The sequence below is a fragment of the Phyllobates terribilis genome, unplaced genomic scaffold, assembly GCF_046119375.1.
Source record: "Phyllobates terribilis strain yellow unplaced genomic scaffold, ASM4611937v1 Scaffold_4__5_contigs__length_816908805, whole genome shotgun sequence".
In the NCBI taxonomy this organism is placed as follows: Eukaryota; Metazoa; Chordata; class Amphibia; order Anura; family Dendrobatidae; genus Phyllobates; species Phyllobates terribilis.
In genome coordinates, this window is record NW_027362764.1 from 467,202,450 (window position 1) to 467,214,848 (window position 12,399).

The following is a 12,399-nucleotide window of genomic DNA, read 5'->3' on the forward strand; positions in this document are numbered from 1 at the left end:
GTCTATAAAAGTGGCGTAATACCTCTGACAATGTTGTTGACAGAAGTGACCTGGGAGTCAGAAATGCTTCCAGGAGTCTTCACCATGCTGTTCCCATGTCATTTGAGCACTGTTCCCATTGGTTTGGGCAATTTTTAGGCCCTCTGCAGACCGCCGCGGGAGCCGCCTGAAAAATGCTTGAGTTTCCCATAGAGTTACATTGGGCTCCTTGCTCGGGTCGAGCACCCAAGTATTCCAATATGCTTGACCCGAGCATCGAGCATCCGAGCATTTTAGTGCTTGCCCATCACTATTGGGGACATTATTACAGGACAGGGGACAATATTACAGGATGGGGGACATTATTACCGGACAGGGGACATTATTACAGGATGGGGGACATTATTGCAGGATTGGGGAGATTATTACAAGACTGGGGACAACATTACTTGACAGGGATATTATTACATAATTTGTGACATTATTACAGGACAGGGGACATTATTACAGGATGGGGACATTATTACAGGACAGGGGACATTATTACAGGATGGGGGACATTATTACAGGATTGGGGAAATTAATACATGATTGGGGACATTATTACAGGACAGGGGATATTATTACAGGATGGGGACATTATTACAGGATTGGGGACATTATTACAGGACAGGGGACATTATTACAGGATGGGGCCATTATTGCAGGATTGGGGACATTATTACAGGATTGGGGACATTACTACAAGACGGGATATTATTACAAGATTGGGGACATTATTACAGGATTGTGGACATTATTATAGGACTGGGGACATTATTACAAGACAGGGGGTATTATTACATGATTGCGGACATTATTACAGGATGGGGGACATTATTACAGGACAGGGGACATTATTACAGGAATGGGGACATTATTACAGGATTGGGGAAATTAATACATGATTGGGGACATTATTACAGGACAGGGGATATTATTACAGGATGGGGACATTATTACAGGATTGGGGACATTATTACAGGACAGGGGACATTATTACAGGATGGGGCCATTATTGCAGGATTGGGGACATTATTACAGGATTGGGGACATTACTACAAGACGGGATATTATTACAAGATTGGGGACATTATTACAGGATTGTGGACATTATTATAGGACTGGGGACATTATTACAAGACAGGGGGTATTATTACAGGATGGGGGACATTATTACAGGATGGGGGACATTATTACAGGACAGGGGACATTATTACAGGATTGGGGGACATTATTACAGGATTGGGGACATTATTAATACAAGACAGGGGATATTATTACATGATTGGGGACATTATGACAGGATTGTGGACATTATTACAGCATTGTGGACATTATTATAGGGCTTGGGATATTATTGCAGAATTGGGAACATTATTACCAGGACAGGGACATTATTATAGAACAGGAAACATTATTACAGGATTGGAGATATTATTACAGGTTGGGGAGATTATTACTGGATTAGGGATGTTATTCCAGGACGGGGGACATTGTTATAGAACAGGGGCCATTATTACAGGACGGGGACCATTCCTACCATTCCTACAGATTGAGAGACATTATTACAGGACGGGGACCATTACTACAGATTCAGGGACATTATTACAGGACAGGGGACATTATTACAGGATGAGGACATTATTATAGAGCAAGGGTCATTATTACATGACAGGGAAAATTACTACAGGTTGAGAGACATTATTACAGGACAGGGGACCATTACTACAGCAATGAAAAACATTATTACAGGACAGGGAATATTATTACAGGACAGGGGATATTATTACAGGATTTGAGACATTATTACAGGATTGGGGACATTATTACAGGATAGGGGACATTATTACAGGATTGGGGAGATTATTACACGATGGGGGTGATTATTACAGGATTGGGGACATTATTATAGGATTGGGGACAATATTACAGGATGGGGACATTGTTATAGGACAAGAGACATCATTGTAGGATAGGGGACAATAAAAAAATAACAACCAAATCTCTCGCCTGTCCCCAATCCCATGCCAAGCTTCTCTGTTTTCAACCTCCTTGCAGCCTATCAGAGGCCCACAGCTACAGAGCACACTGGCAAAAATGATGATAGACAGCATGGGATTCAATGATGTCACAACATTACAACATTGTACCACCTGATATCATTATGTTTGCTTGCTCTGCAGCTGCAGGGCTTTGATAGGCTCGCAACTGTAGAGTAAGTGAAGGATGGGGAGCCAGTGGCACTCTGCTCCACAGTAAATTCAATAGAAGGTGCATCCAAGGATGCACCTCTAGTTCAAAATACTGCTGACTCTTGCAGGCACCCCTACTTCACGGACATGGTCATGGTCATACCCCTTACGACAGCGATCGTTACCCCTACTGCCCCAATCCTATGGTCAGGGGATTAATTTGAAACTTTTAGAATACCCCTTTAATTTTTTTCCTTGCTTTTATGTTCTATTTCTGCAGACAATGGGGGAAATGTGTTGACCGAGGGATTGTTGAATGAAAACACTACTATGCTATTGTTGGGGGCTGCATACTACAAAGCATGCTGGTTATATAAATTCAGTGAATCTGAAACAAAAGAAGGCGAGTTTCATGTAACCAAGGTATGAACATTATATTTGTTTTTCTAAAGCTTTAATAGGTTTTCTATTTTTTTATTAAAATAAAGTGCATTTATTGTTTGATTGAGAGCTACACAAATTTCTAGTTGACTTTGTGTTCCAGTCCCTCACACCATTATTTTCTTACAGCAAATGAAACAACTTTTTTTTACATTCAGTGGCAAGATACATATCAAGTTCTGTTTTCAGCTGAGAAGTAGATATAATTATATTTAGTCTAGGCAATATGCCATGACCTAAACACATCAGCAGCTGCTGCTCTCTGCACCCTCACAGATAGTTTTCTTCATTGTCAGAAGTCACGGCTGACAGAGCATTGATTTTGTATTTTTTTAGGCTAGGGCTATATGACAACAATAATGGTATAGCATTGAAGATCAGGGTGTCGAAATGCAACATTGCATCTTAAATAGTTAAGACTGTCATATTGCAACTATGGACCACCCGTGACAGTGTTAGGCTTATGAACATTGTGATAGACCATGGATTATGCAGGTCACAACCGTAAATGTTAAATCAGTATTCTCAGCTCCAAAATCCTATCCCAATATGTAGTTTAAGAATAACATTTGCAAATACCTCCAATTATAAATGTAGCATAGTTCTGCTGATTCACTATCCTATCCCTACATATTGAGATAGAATCTTGGAGATGGGAATACCCTTTTAATAAAAGTTGCATACAACCTGTCAAGGCTGCCAACTTTATTTTTTATTTTTCTGGACACCTTATCAAGAAATCACAGGCAGCCAACATTTTTTTACTGACACATTTGAAAACCATAATGAATCATTAAGATTTTATGTCACCTATGTGTATTGCCTACAATTAGCTGCATTCACTGTGAACTGTACAATGATAGTAATTACAGTCATAATAAGCTGTATAAGTTTCTTCAGCTTTAAAAAGTTCACAAACAACATTTTTTTTATTTTGTTTTATGGACAGGGGGAAAAGTGTCTTTTTTGGATACCTGCCTAAGAATTTCTAGGTAGTTGGCAACCCTGCAACCTGTCTGCAAATTGGCTGTTTTTATTTATTTATTTATTTACAGAAAAATCAGCCTAAAATATTTGTATGATAGTAAGGTGCAGACAAGTCACAAATGTATCTTGAAGTGAGTCCAGTGTTCAACATTTTGATTAGTAGGGAGAGTCTAAAAGCTTTCTTCACTGACTGATGCTTTCATACTTTTCATACACTTCAATGAGCCAACAATACCAACATGTTGATATGCCCTAATAGTCAATGAAAGTGAGAAATGCTTTTACAGGCAGGTTCTTAATTTGCTTAGTCCCTAAAGGCTCATGCATTAATATAGACCCATAAAGCCACTGTGAAATAGTTGAAAAAAAACTATCCTAAGCTAGAAATCATGATGTCTGTATTGGTGTACAAATTTTTAGTCACAAAAATTAGGCTTAAAGAAAATCATTGAAAGGTAGACTTGGCACTTCTGGTGGGTGGTGCACAAGTAGAATCCAATCCCATCAATAAATATATGAAAACTTGGCACTCGAATGTGATCAATAGAGATGTAATTTTATTTGTGATAATTTCCAGACAATAAAGACACGTTTCGGTCCACAGCGTGACCTTCATCAGTCCGCTGGATTGAGGAATACAGTAACTGCTTAAACAGCGCAAGGCAGAGCTATACGGCATCCACCGCTATACAGGAGGAGCTCTGTGGTGGATACTGCATCAATCTGCTTTATAGAAGTAATGAAGGTCAAGTTGTAGACCGAAACGTCTCTTTATTGTCTGGAAATTACCACAAATAAAATTTCATCTCCATTGATCACATTCAAGTGCCAAGTTTTCATTTTTTTTTAAAGCATATCATTAGCATTAGCAGTTTTAGGACACCTACTTCAGTACTATGTGATTTTTGGCCACTTTTGCATGGGTAGACAATATGTGCCCCCTGCAGGTAAGTAACAGAGACAGGTTGAGAACACAAAAGAGACAGAAGATTCATCGGGTAAGTATTTACTTTTTTAAAGCGGTAAGCTATTACCTGCACTAAGCTTAATTTTTGTCAGTCCCAGAAAAGCCCTTTGAGGATGATAGCAGTAGGTGTTACTCTATTCCAGGTTATTTTTCTGACTTTGCCATCTTCTAAAAGCTTTGTTTGTAAGACATGCATTGCTGGGTCCTGATACATCTGTTGCTGCTATCTCATGTGTATGGCCAGTTTTAGTCTATTGGGAGATTGCATGATCATTGGCTTGAAGTATGAGCCCTTCCATGTTATAGGCGGCCTTTTACAACCATTTAGATGTGCCATGTACTTCAATGGGGTCTGAATATCATATATTGAAAACACTAATGTAATCTAATGTACTTTGTATATTATGTTTGCATTTAGTAAATAAAGAGTAATAATCACATCATTGATAACAATCATAAAACAGTCAGTAAATATGTCACTTCTTTGATTTAGACTGAAACTAAACCAGTTCAAATGATGCAGCTAGATGCCCGACTTGGAATTAGAACAGTGAATGAACAGAATCTGATGATCCTGGATATCCCATTTGCAGGCAAGCAAATGAGTATGCTCATTATAATGCCAAAAAGCATTGAAGATGACTCTACTGGACTTGAAAAGGTAACAGTATGATGTAGGATACATTAATATCACAGGAAATATAATAAAGTCCAAAAATATATTGATTTCTCAGTATAAACTATATTTATAGTGAGTGTGCCTTCTCACCCTTATTATTTTAAAAGTAAAATAAATTTAGTATATAACTGATGATTGCATGTATGATGGCAATAGATAAGTCAGTAGTAGATCTCAGAAATTCCACTTTATCTCTTATATCCTCACATAACCTTAACTTACATGAATTATTTAAATATTCATTGTTTTGGCCTTCCCTTTTCTGTGGAAATCCAAAGGGTAGTACTTTGAAATGCAAATTGCAAAGTTTCTTTCCTACTTTTCCAAGCTCAGTCTTACCCTCTTACCCATTCATCCAATCCCTAACTCACTCCCATTATCTAGTATACTTTCATGTCCTTTAGCCTCCTGTTTTCTTTCCTTCAGACCTTATTTTGATTTCAAACTCATCCTATAATGGCCTCTCATCTGGAAGTGAAAACAAAATATGTCTTTTTTGGGGTCTGCAACTGATTTGCTAATCACAAAATGATTAGACTAGTACAAAGACTTTATATCAAGCATTTGAAAATAGTAAAGTAATAAAGTAATGCAAGCAAATTATATTGTGTATGGCTTGTCTGTATCACAAGCAGACTTTCTATGACAGGCGAGCCTTGGTTTGCATTTAAATTCGCAGAGGGAACTTATGCTGTCCTTTTTTCTTTGTAGTGTGCAAAAAAATAAAAATAAATAGTGTTATTAGGCTGAGTGCCCACGATGCGTTTTTAAGCGTTTATGCTGCGGAATTTCCGCAGCATAAATGCTTCAAAAACGCATGGTAATCCGCCCCCCATGGTCCCCAATTACAAGCCGCACTGTCAATGCCCATGCTGCGGATTTTTCCGCAGCGTTTATGCTGCGCTCAAAAATCCGCAGCATGTCCATTAATTTTGCATAAGCGCGGCGTAATCGCCGCCATTGACTTGCATTGAGACGCATATAATCCGTGTCAGTACATTTGTACTCACGGATTATATGCGTTTCAATGTGCAGATGGTACCCAAGTCTGGAGGAGAGGAGACTCCCATCCTGACCTGGGTACCATTGTACCTGTAAAAAAAAGAATAAAATAAAAAATAAAGATAATATTCACCTTCCGACGGCACCCACTCTCCTTCCCTGTGCTTGCGGGCAGGACTGAAGGACCTGAGGTGACGTCACAGTCATGTGACCGCAGGCCCTTCAGTGCAGTGTCCCGCGATCAGCTGGCAGCCAGGAACGAGCGCAGCAACACACGCCGGCCCATCGGAAGGTAAGTATAGGTTTATTTTTTTATTTTTAAACATTCTTACGGTCACACTATATAAATCCATGCTGTTTGCATGGATTTATATAGTGTGACCTAGTTGTCAAGCACTTTCCAAGTGATGCTAAAATCGCCTGGAAAGCGCTTGTCAATCCGCACGCAGAAACGCATGTGAATAACGCTTCAAATCCGCATGTATTTGGCAGGAAAAACGCATGCACAATCTGCATGCGTTTTTTCTGCCAGGGAGATGCAGAAATGCTGCAGACATTTTCTGCTTCATTTCTGAATCGTGGGCACATAGCCTAAATTTATTAAAGGGCTTGTCAAGTACTTTAATACTGATGGCCTACCCTTATGATAAGTCATCAATATCAGATCAGTGGACGTGCGACACCCGACACCCCCTCAATTGTACTAAAATGACAGCATCCTGCAACATGCAGAACTGTTTGTAGAGAATTTAGCTAACAGAGTGGGGGGGTGATCATGCCATAAGGTGACTCAATAAGGATTTCACTCCATCTACAGACAGACCCCTGAGCAAGTAATAAGTGGAACAGGCATTAAGAAAATGTTACGGAACTTTTCTCCCATATGCAGAGATCTGTTACTATTTTTTCACCAGAATAGGTGTAAAGAAGAGCAGATTACGTAAACATATTATGGTTTTATATCACCATCTAAGGTAAAAGTGGGGTTATTAGATATTTTCTTGGTGAATAAGGTAGTGGAGAAGTTAATGACAGTTTTCCTGTTAGTCTAGGGTGTGTGGTAGATCTGCTCACTCCTCCGCACATGGAGGTAGACACGGAACACTGCCTGATGGTTTATTTACACGGCAAAAACCACGGTAAAGTTCATAAAATAGACATCGCCTTTCTAGCATAACAGTAAAGAAAGAAAAAAGTATGGAATACGTCTGCCTGAGTCCGGCCACTCAGGGTTAACAATAACACACAGTCCAGGTTAGCTCCTCTCTCTCAGTTGCTAGCCTTTCAATACACTGAACACCTCATGACTCAACAGGCTGGCTATTTATGTCCCAGACCATACCCCAGGTGGAGATATGGTGAACAGCTTCCCACCTGCTGTACAGCTGTTCACATAAAAGCCTAGCCCATTAACAATGGTGGATTAACCCTCTCAGCACATTACCAGTGACTTTGTCACATATACCCCCCCCTCTGCCCAAAGCCAAGGTTTTGCCACCTTCACTTGCTAAACAGGGAAGTCTAAACAGGGCATCTGCAGTACCATGTAGTTTCCCGGGCCTGTATCCACATGAAAACTAAAGACCTGGAGCGCTAGAAACCACCTAGTCACCCTGACATTCTTCCCCATCCTTTCCCTCATCCATCTCAGGGGTGCATGATCTGACACTAACCAGAACTTCCGGACTAATAGGTAGTACCTCAGAGTGTCAATTGCCCATTTGATGGCCAAGCACTCTTTTCCACAATAGCATAGTTTTTTACAGCAGAGAGTTTTCTGATTAGATAAAGAATGGGATGTTCCTCCTCATTTACTTTTTGGGACAATACGGCTCCAACCCAGATCTCTGAGGCATCCTTCTGGACCTCAAACTCCTTATTGAAGTCAGGTGCAATCAAAACAGACTGCTTACACAAAGTTATCTTTCCATTGCCGTTTTCGGACCTTTAAGCAGGTCGGTCAAGGGTGCAGCTAACATGGCGAAATTCGGGAGAAATTGACAATAGTATCCCATAATTCCTAGAAACTCATGAACATGTTATTTGGAGGCCGGTGGATTGCTTCCACCCTCTTTATTTGCGGCTTTATTCTGCCCCTTCCGATGATGTAGCCCCAGTATTTCGCCTGTTTTTTTCCTATATTGCACTTCTTCGGGTTTATGGTAAAACCGGCTTTCCTCAGTACATCCGGTACTGCCTGGACCTTCTGTAGATGACTTTCCCAATCTGGGCTGAAGATAATAATATCATCCAGGTAAGCTTACTTCTTGTGCAATGCTCAAGAAGTTGTTACAGAAACGCCATTCTCCATCCAGCTTAGGCACAAGAACAATGGGGCTGGACCAGCCTTTCTTTCATTCCACCATGATGCCCAGGTTCAACATTCTCCGCACCTCATTGGAGATCACATCACGGCGGGCTTCAGGGATTTGATATGGCCTCTGACTGACCAGGTACCTTTTGGTTCTGTCAAGATCTCATGCCCCACAACCTGCTTACATCCCGGCAACTCCGAAAACAGGTCTCGGTTTCGCTGAAGTAGTTCTTGGCACTGTTGCTTTTGGGCTGATGACAGTGTTTCTGCCACTGTGATATCCTTGACCCTGGTTTCAGGATTTGCCCCCAGACAGGTAGCATTCACCGGTAGTGTTGAGCCACCCCCGTAGTGTTCGAGTTCGGTTCGGTTCGTCGAACACCCGTGTGTTCGCCGAACTGTTCGTCGAACTGTTCGTCGAACACCTTCGAACACCGTTAAAACCAATGGCAGGCAAACAAAAACACATAGAAACACATAGAAAACACCTTCAAAGGTGTCCAAAAGCTGACAAACTGCTCAGAAGACATAACTAACACATGGAAAAGTGACAAGTACATATAGTCATGCGAAAATAAAAGAGGTGGAGGAGTAAAAGGAGGGGGAGACACAGATATAGGCATGTCATGCCCTTCTAAAATCCAAAAAGTGAGAAGCCGACACGGCCAGTCCGCTCCTGCCCGTGCCACCTCCGTGTCGCCGGGTTTGTGCCAGAGCCGCGGTGAACCCTGACGGCCAGCCCCCCTCTCCCAATACTGGTGCCTGTCCGCTGGTGGGTCGAGCGAGCCCCCCTGTGGTGGAGGCAGCTCTAAGCTTTTTAATTTAAATTGTCTCTCTAATTTGAATGAATGCACTTTAAATCCATTTACAAGGATCTATTGGAGGGCAAGTCTCATGCCAGCAGCCGCGGTAATTCCAGCTCCAGTAGCGTCCACTAAAGCTGCTGCAGTTGAAAAGCTTTTATAAGGATCGAGCTCGGCTGTCCACCGCAAGGCATCCTACTGCCAGTCCCAGCCCCTATGCCTTGAGGTGCCTCCTGATGCTCTTCACTAAGTATCCCATGGTCCCGAAGCATTTACTTTGAAAAAATTAAGTGTCTAAACTACAGGTGGTGTAGCTTGCTTAACAGCCGGGATAATCCGCTGACTAGCAGACACTGCTACTAGGCACAAAGTATTTCCTGGGCTAGATGCAGTTAAAAATTTGTAATTAGATACTCTCGTTGGATGCTGAGAAAGCATTCCATAGAGTCTCCTGGCACGCCATATATGATTCTCTTAAAAAGCTTGGGGTATGGGTCTAGGGGACCCTTTTATAGCCAAAATCACGGCCCTGTATCGCAATACGTCACCTAGGCTGAAGATAAATGGAACTGTAGCACCCTGAGGGCTCGGTTGCTACAGACGTATTGCACCTCACCCAGAGGTGTGATATCTCACTCTCAGGTAAGGATGGAGTGTGGATCAGGACCCGACACCTGCATGCATTACACCACATTGCCATGGGGCAGGGCGACCAATATGCCCCTGAGATGGGCACGACAGTCCCTGTCCCTGGCTGGAGTGGGGGGAGGGAACACTGAGGAAGGGGAACCCTGTAGTGCAGGAGCAGGGAGGAAGCAGTTCCTGGGTGCATTGAGAAGGGAGTATAAAAGGTGGGCACCATCTTAGTTCAGTGCAGAGAAGTCTGAGCAGAAGTGGCAGGGAGCAGGGGCTCTGCATGAGCTCTGCTCCGGAGGCGGGCCTAGTAACAGAGGCCCAGGCCTGGAAGAGGGAGAAGGAAGGAAGAGGAGCGGAGAAGGCTCCAGGAACGAGGAATGAAGGGATCCCAGGGGTGCGGACGGGCGAGTCGCCACCGCACGCCCGAATCCACCTGCGTGGAGGGGTCAGGCCAAAGGGGGAGACCGGTCCCCGAACTAGTGGAGGCAGGAAACGACCCTCAGCTAGAAACCGGAGGCTCTGACATTTTATGTGGCGCAGCCCCTCGCTACACCCGCTAGGAAGGCACCACATAGGGTCAGGGAAACTGGCGCCAAGTTTACCAAGAGGAGGCCCGAGGCAGCCGGACAGAAGTGTTGGTAAGAAAGGCCAGACAAAGGACACACAAAGGGGGTCCTGTGAAGTGCTCCAAAGTTATCTGGGAGTTGTCTGAGCCCCTCACCTGGTGAGCACAGTACGACGTGGGCAGCCGTTACCTGCAGACGTGGTCTGGATAATAAGAACTGTGAGTAAAGGCCCTGGACTGCATCACTGACTCCGTGTCGTTACTGCTGCTGCCCTGCACCATCACCCCCATCCTCCGCATACACTGCCCTGAGGCTATGCTCCTCCCGTGGGGAGTTATGCTATGCTCTGCTGCACCCACAACACCAGCCTCAGCGGTCTGCCCTGTAGCGGCGGTTCACTCTGACCGCAATCCACGGGTGGCGTAGTCGGACATTTAAACATCAAAACCACATAAATAGTTCCGCCACTGGTTTGACCGCCCTGAGCCACGGAACCGGGTCGCCGCCACGAAGACTACAACCACCAGCATCCACCAAAAAGGGTCCGACTCCGGGTGTCCCAAGGCCCAGGAGGTGCGTCAGAACATTTTCATCACCTTTCACAATCACCAATGGGACAAGGCAGGGATGTCCTCTGTCCCCTCTCTTATACATCCTAGTGACGGAGCACCTGCTCTCATCAATTCGCCATAACCCCAATATTAGGTGGATTGAGGTGGGAGGCACCGAGTACAAGTGCTCTCTATTTGCTGATGATGTCCTAGTATATATCACTCAATCACATATATCCATCCCTGCTGTTATGGCTGAAATAGATCACTTTGTTACATGGTAAAATTTTAAAATCAATGCAGCGAAGTCTGAGGCCCTCGATGTCTCCCTCCCCAAATCCATATAGGATTCCATCCAGTCCAACTTTCCCTTTGTCTGGCCCTCACAGGGTATCAAATACTTAGGAATTCCTATTCATAGAGACCTCTCCCATCTATGTTATCTTAATTTTGGGCACTTTATTGAACAATTCCATACAGACCACAGTTGGCAAGTTAGAACTGTAAGATTCACTACGTGAACCACTGGTGTTTTGTGGAAAAGCACATGTACACTGCGTTCCAAATTATTATGCAAAAAGTGTTTAGGAGTGATAAGGGAAGAATTTGTTTGTTTGTCAGTTAAACTCATTGATGGTGATGTGTGTCAGGGCTCTTTATATCACTGTAAGCAATTGCAGACACCTGTGCTAATTAGTTTGGCAGGTGTGTCCAATGAAAGGCAAGACTACTTAAGAAGGCTCTCTCACATTATTAAGCAGCCTACATTTTCTGCCAAAATGGGAAAGAAAAAGGATGTGTCGGCTGCTGAGAAGCAACAAATTGTGGAGTGTTTAGGTCAAGGCATGACTACAATCAACATTGTGCGATGATCAGGATGAAGTGTCTTGGCAATCAAGAAGTATGTAGCTGATTCACAGTACACACGTGTGCGTGCTGATAAGGGCAAATTGAGGACTCTTTCCTACAGGCAATTACGTCAGGTTGAAAGAGCAGCGGCAAAAAAGCCTTGTCATAGCAGCAGACAAGTTTTTGAAGCTGCTTGTGCCTCCAACGTCCCCCGAACAACAAGATGCAGGGTCCTTCAGAGGTTTGCAGCTGTGCATACGCCATCCTGTCGACCTCCTCTATCCACTTCACACAAGCAGAAACTGCTCCAGTGGGCCAAACATTACATGAAGACTGATTTCAAAACTGTTTTGTTCACGGATGAGTGCCGTGCAGCGCTCGATGGTCCAGA

General features: G+C 43.2%; 1 protein-coding gene across 1 annotated transcript in view; it reads left to right on the plus strand.

Annotated features, from left to right (window-relative positions):
* Positions 1 to 12,399, plus strand: part of SERPINB5 (serpin family B member 5) — a 95,408-nt gene that overhangs the window by 67,035 nt on the left and 15,974 nt on the right. Inside the window, exons 5-6 of the mRNA XM_073678672.1 lie at positions 2,494 to 2,636; positions 5,102 to 5,269. Of these exons, the coding sequence (XP_073534773.1) occupies positions 2,494 to 2,636; positions 5,102 to 5,269 (311 nt within the window). The remainder of the gene's footprint in view (positions 1 to 2,493; positions 2,637 to 5,101; positions 5,270 to 12,399) is intronic.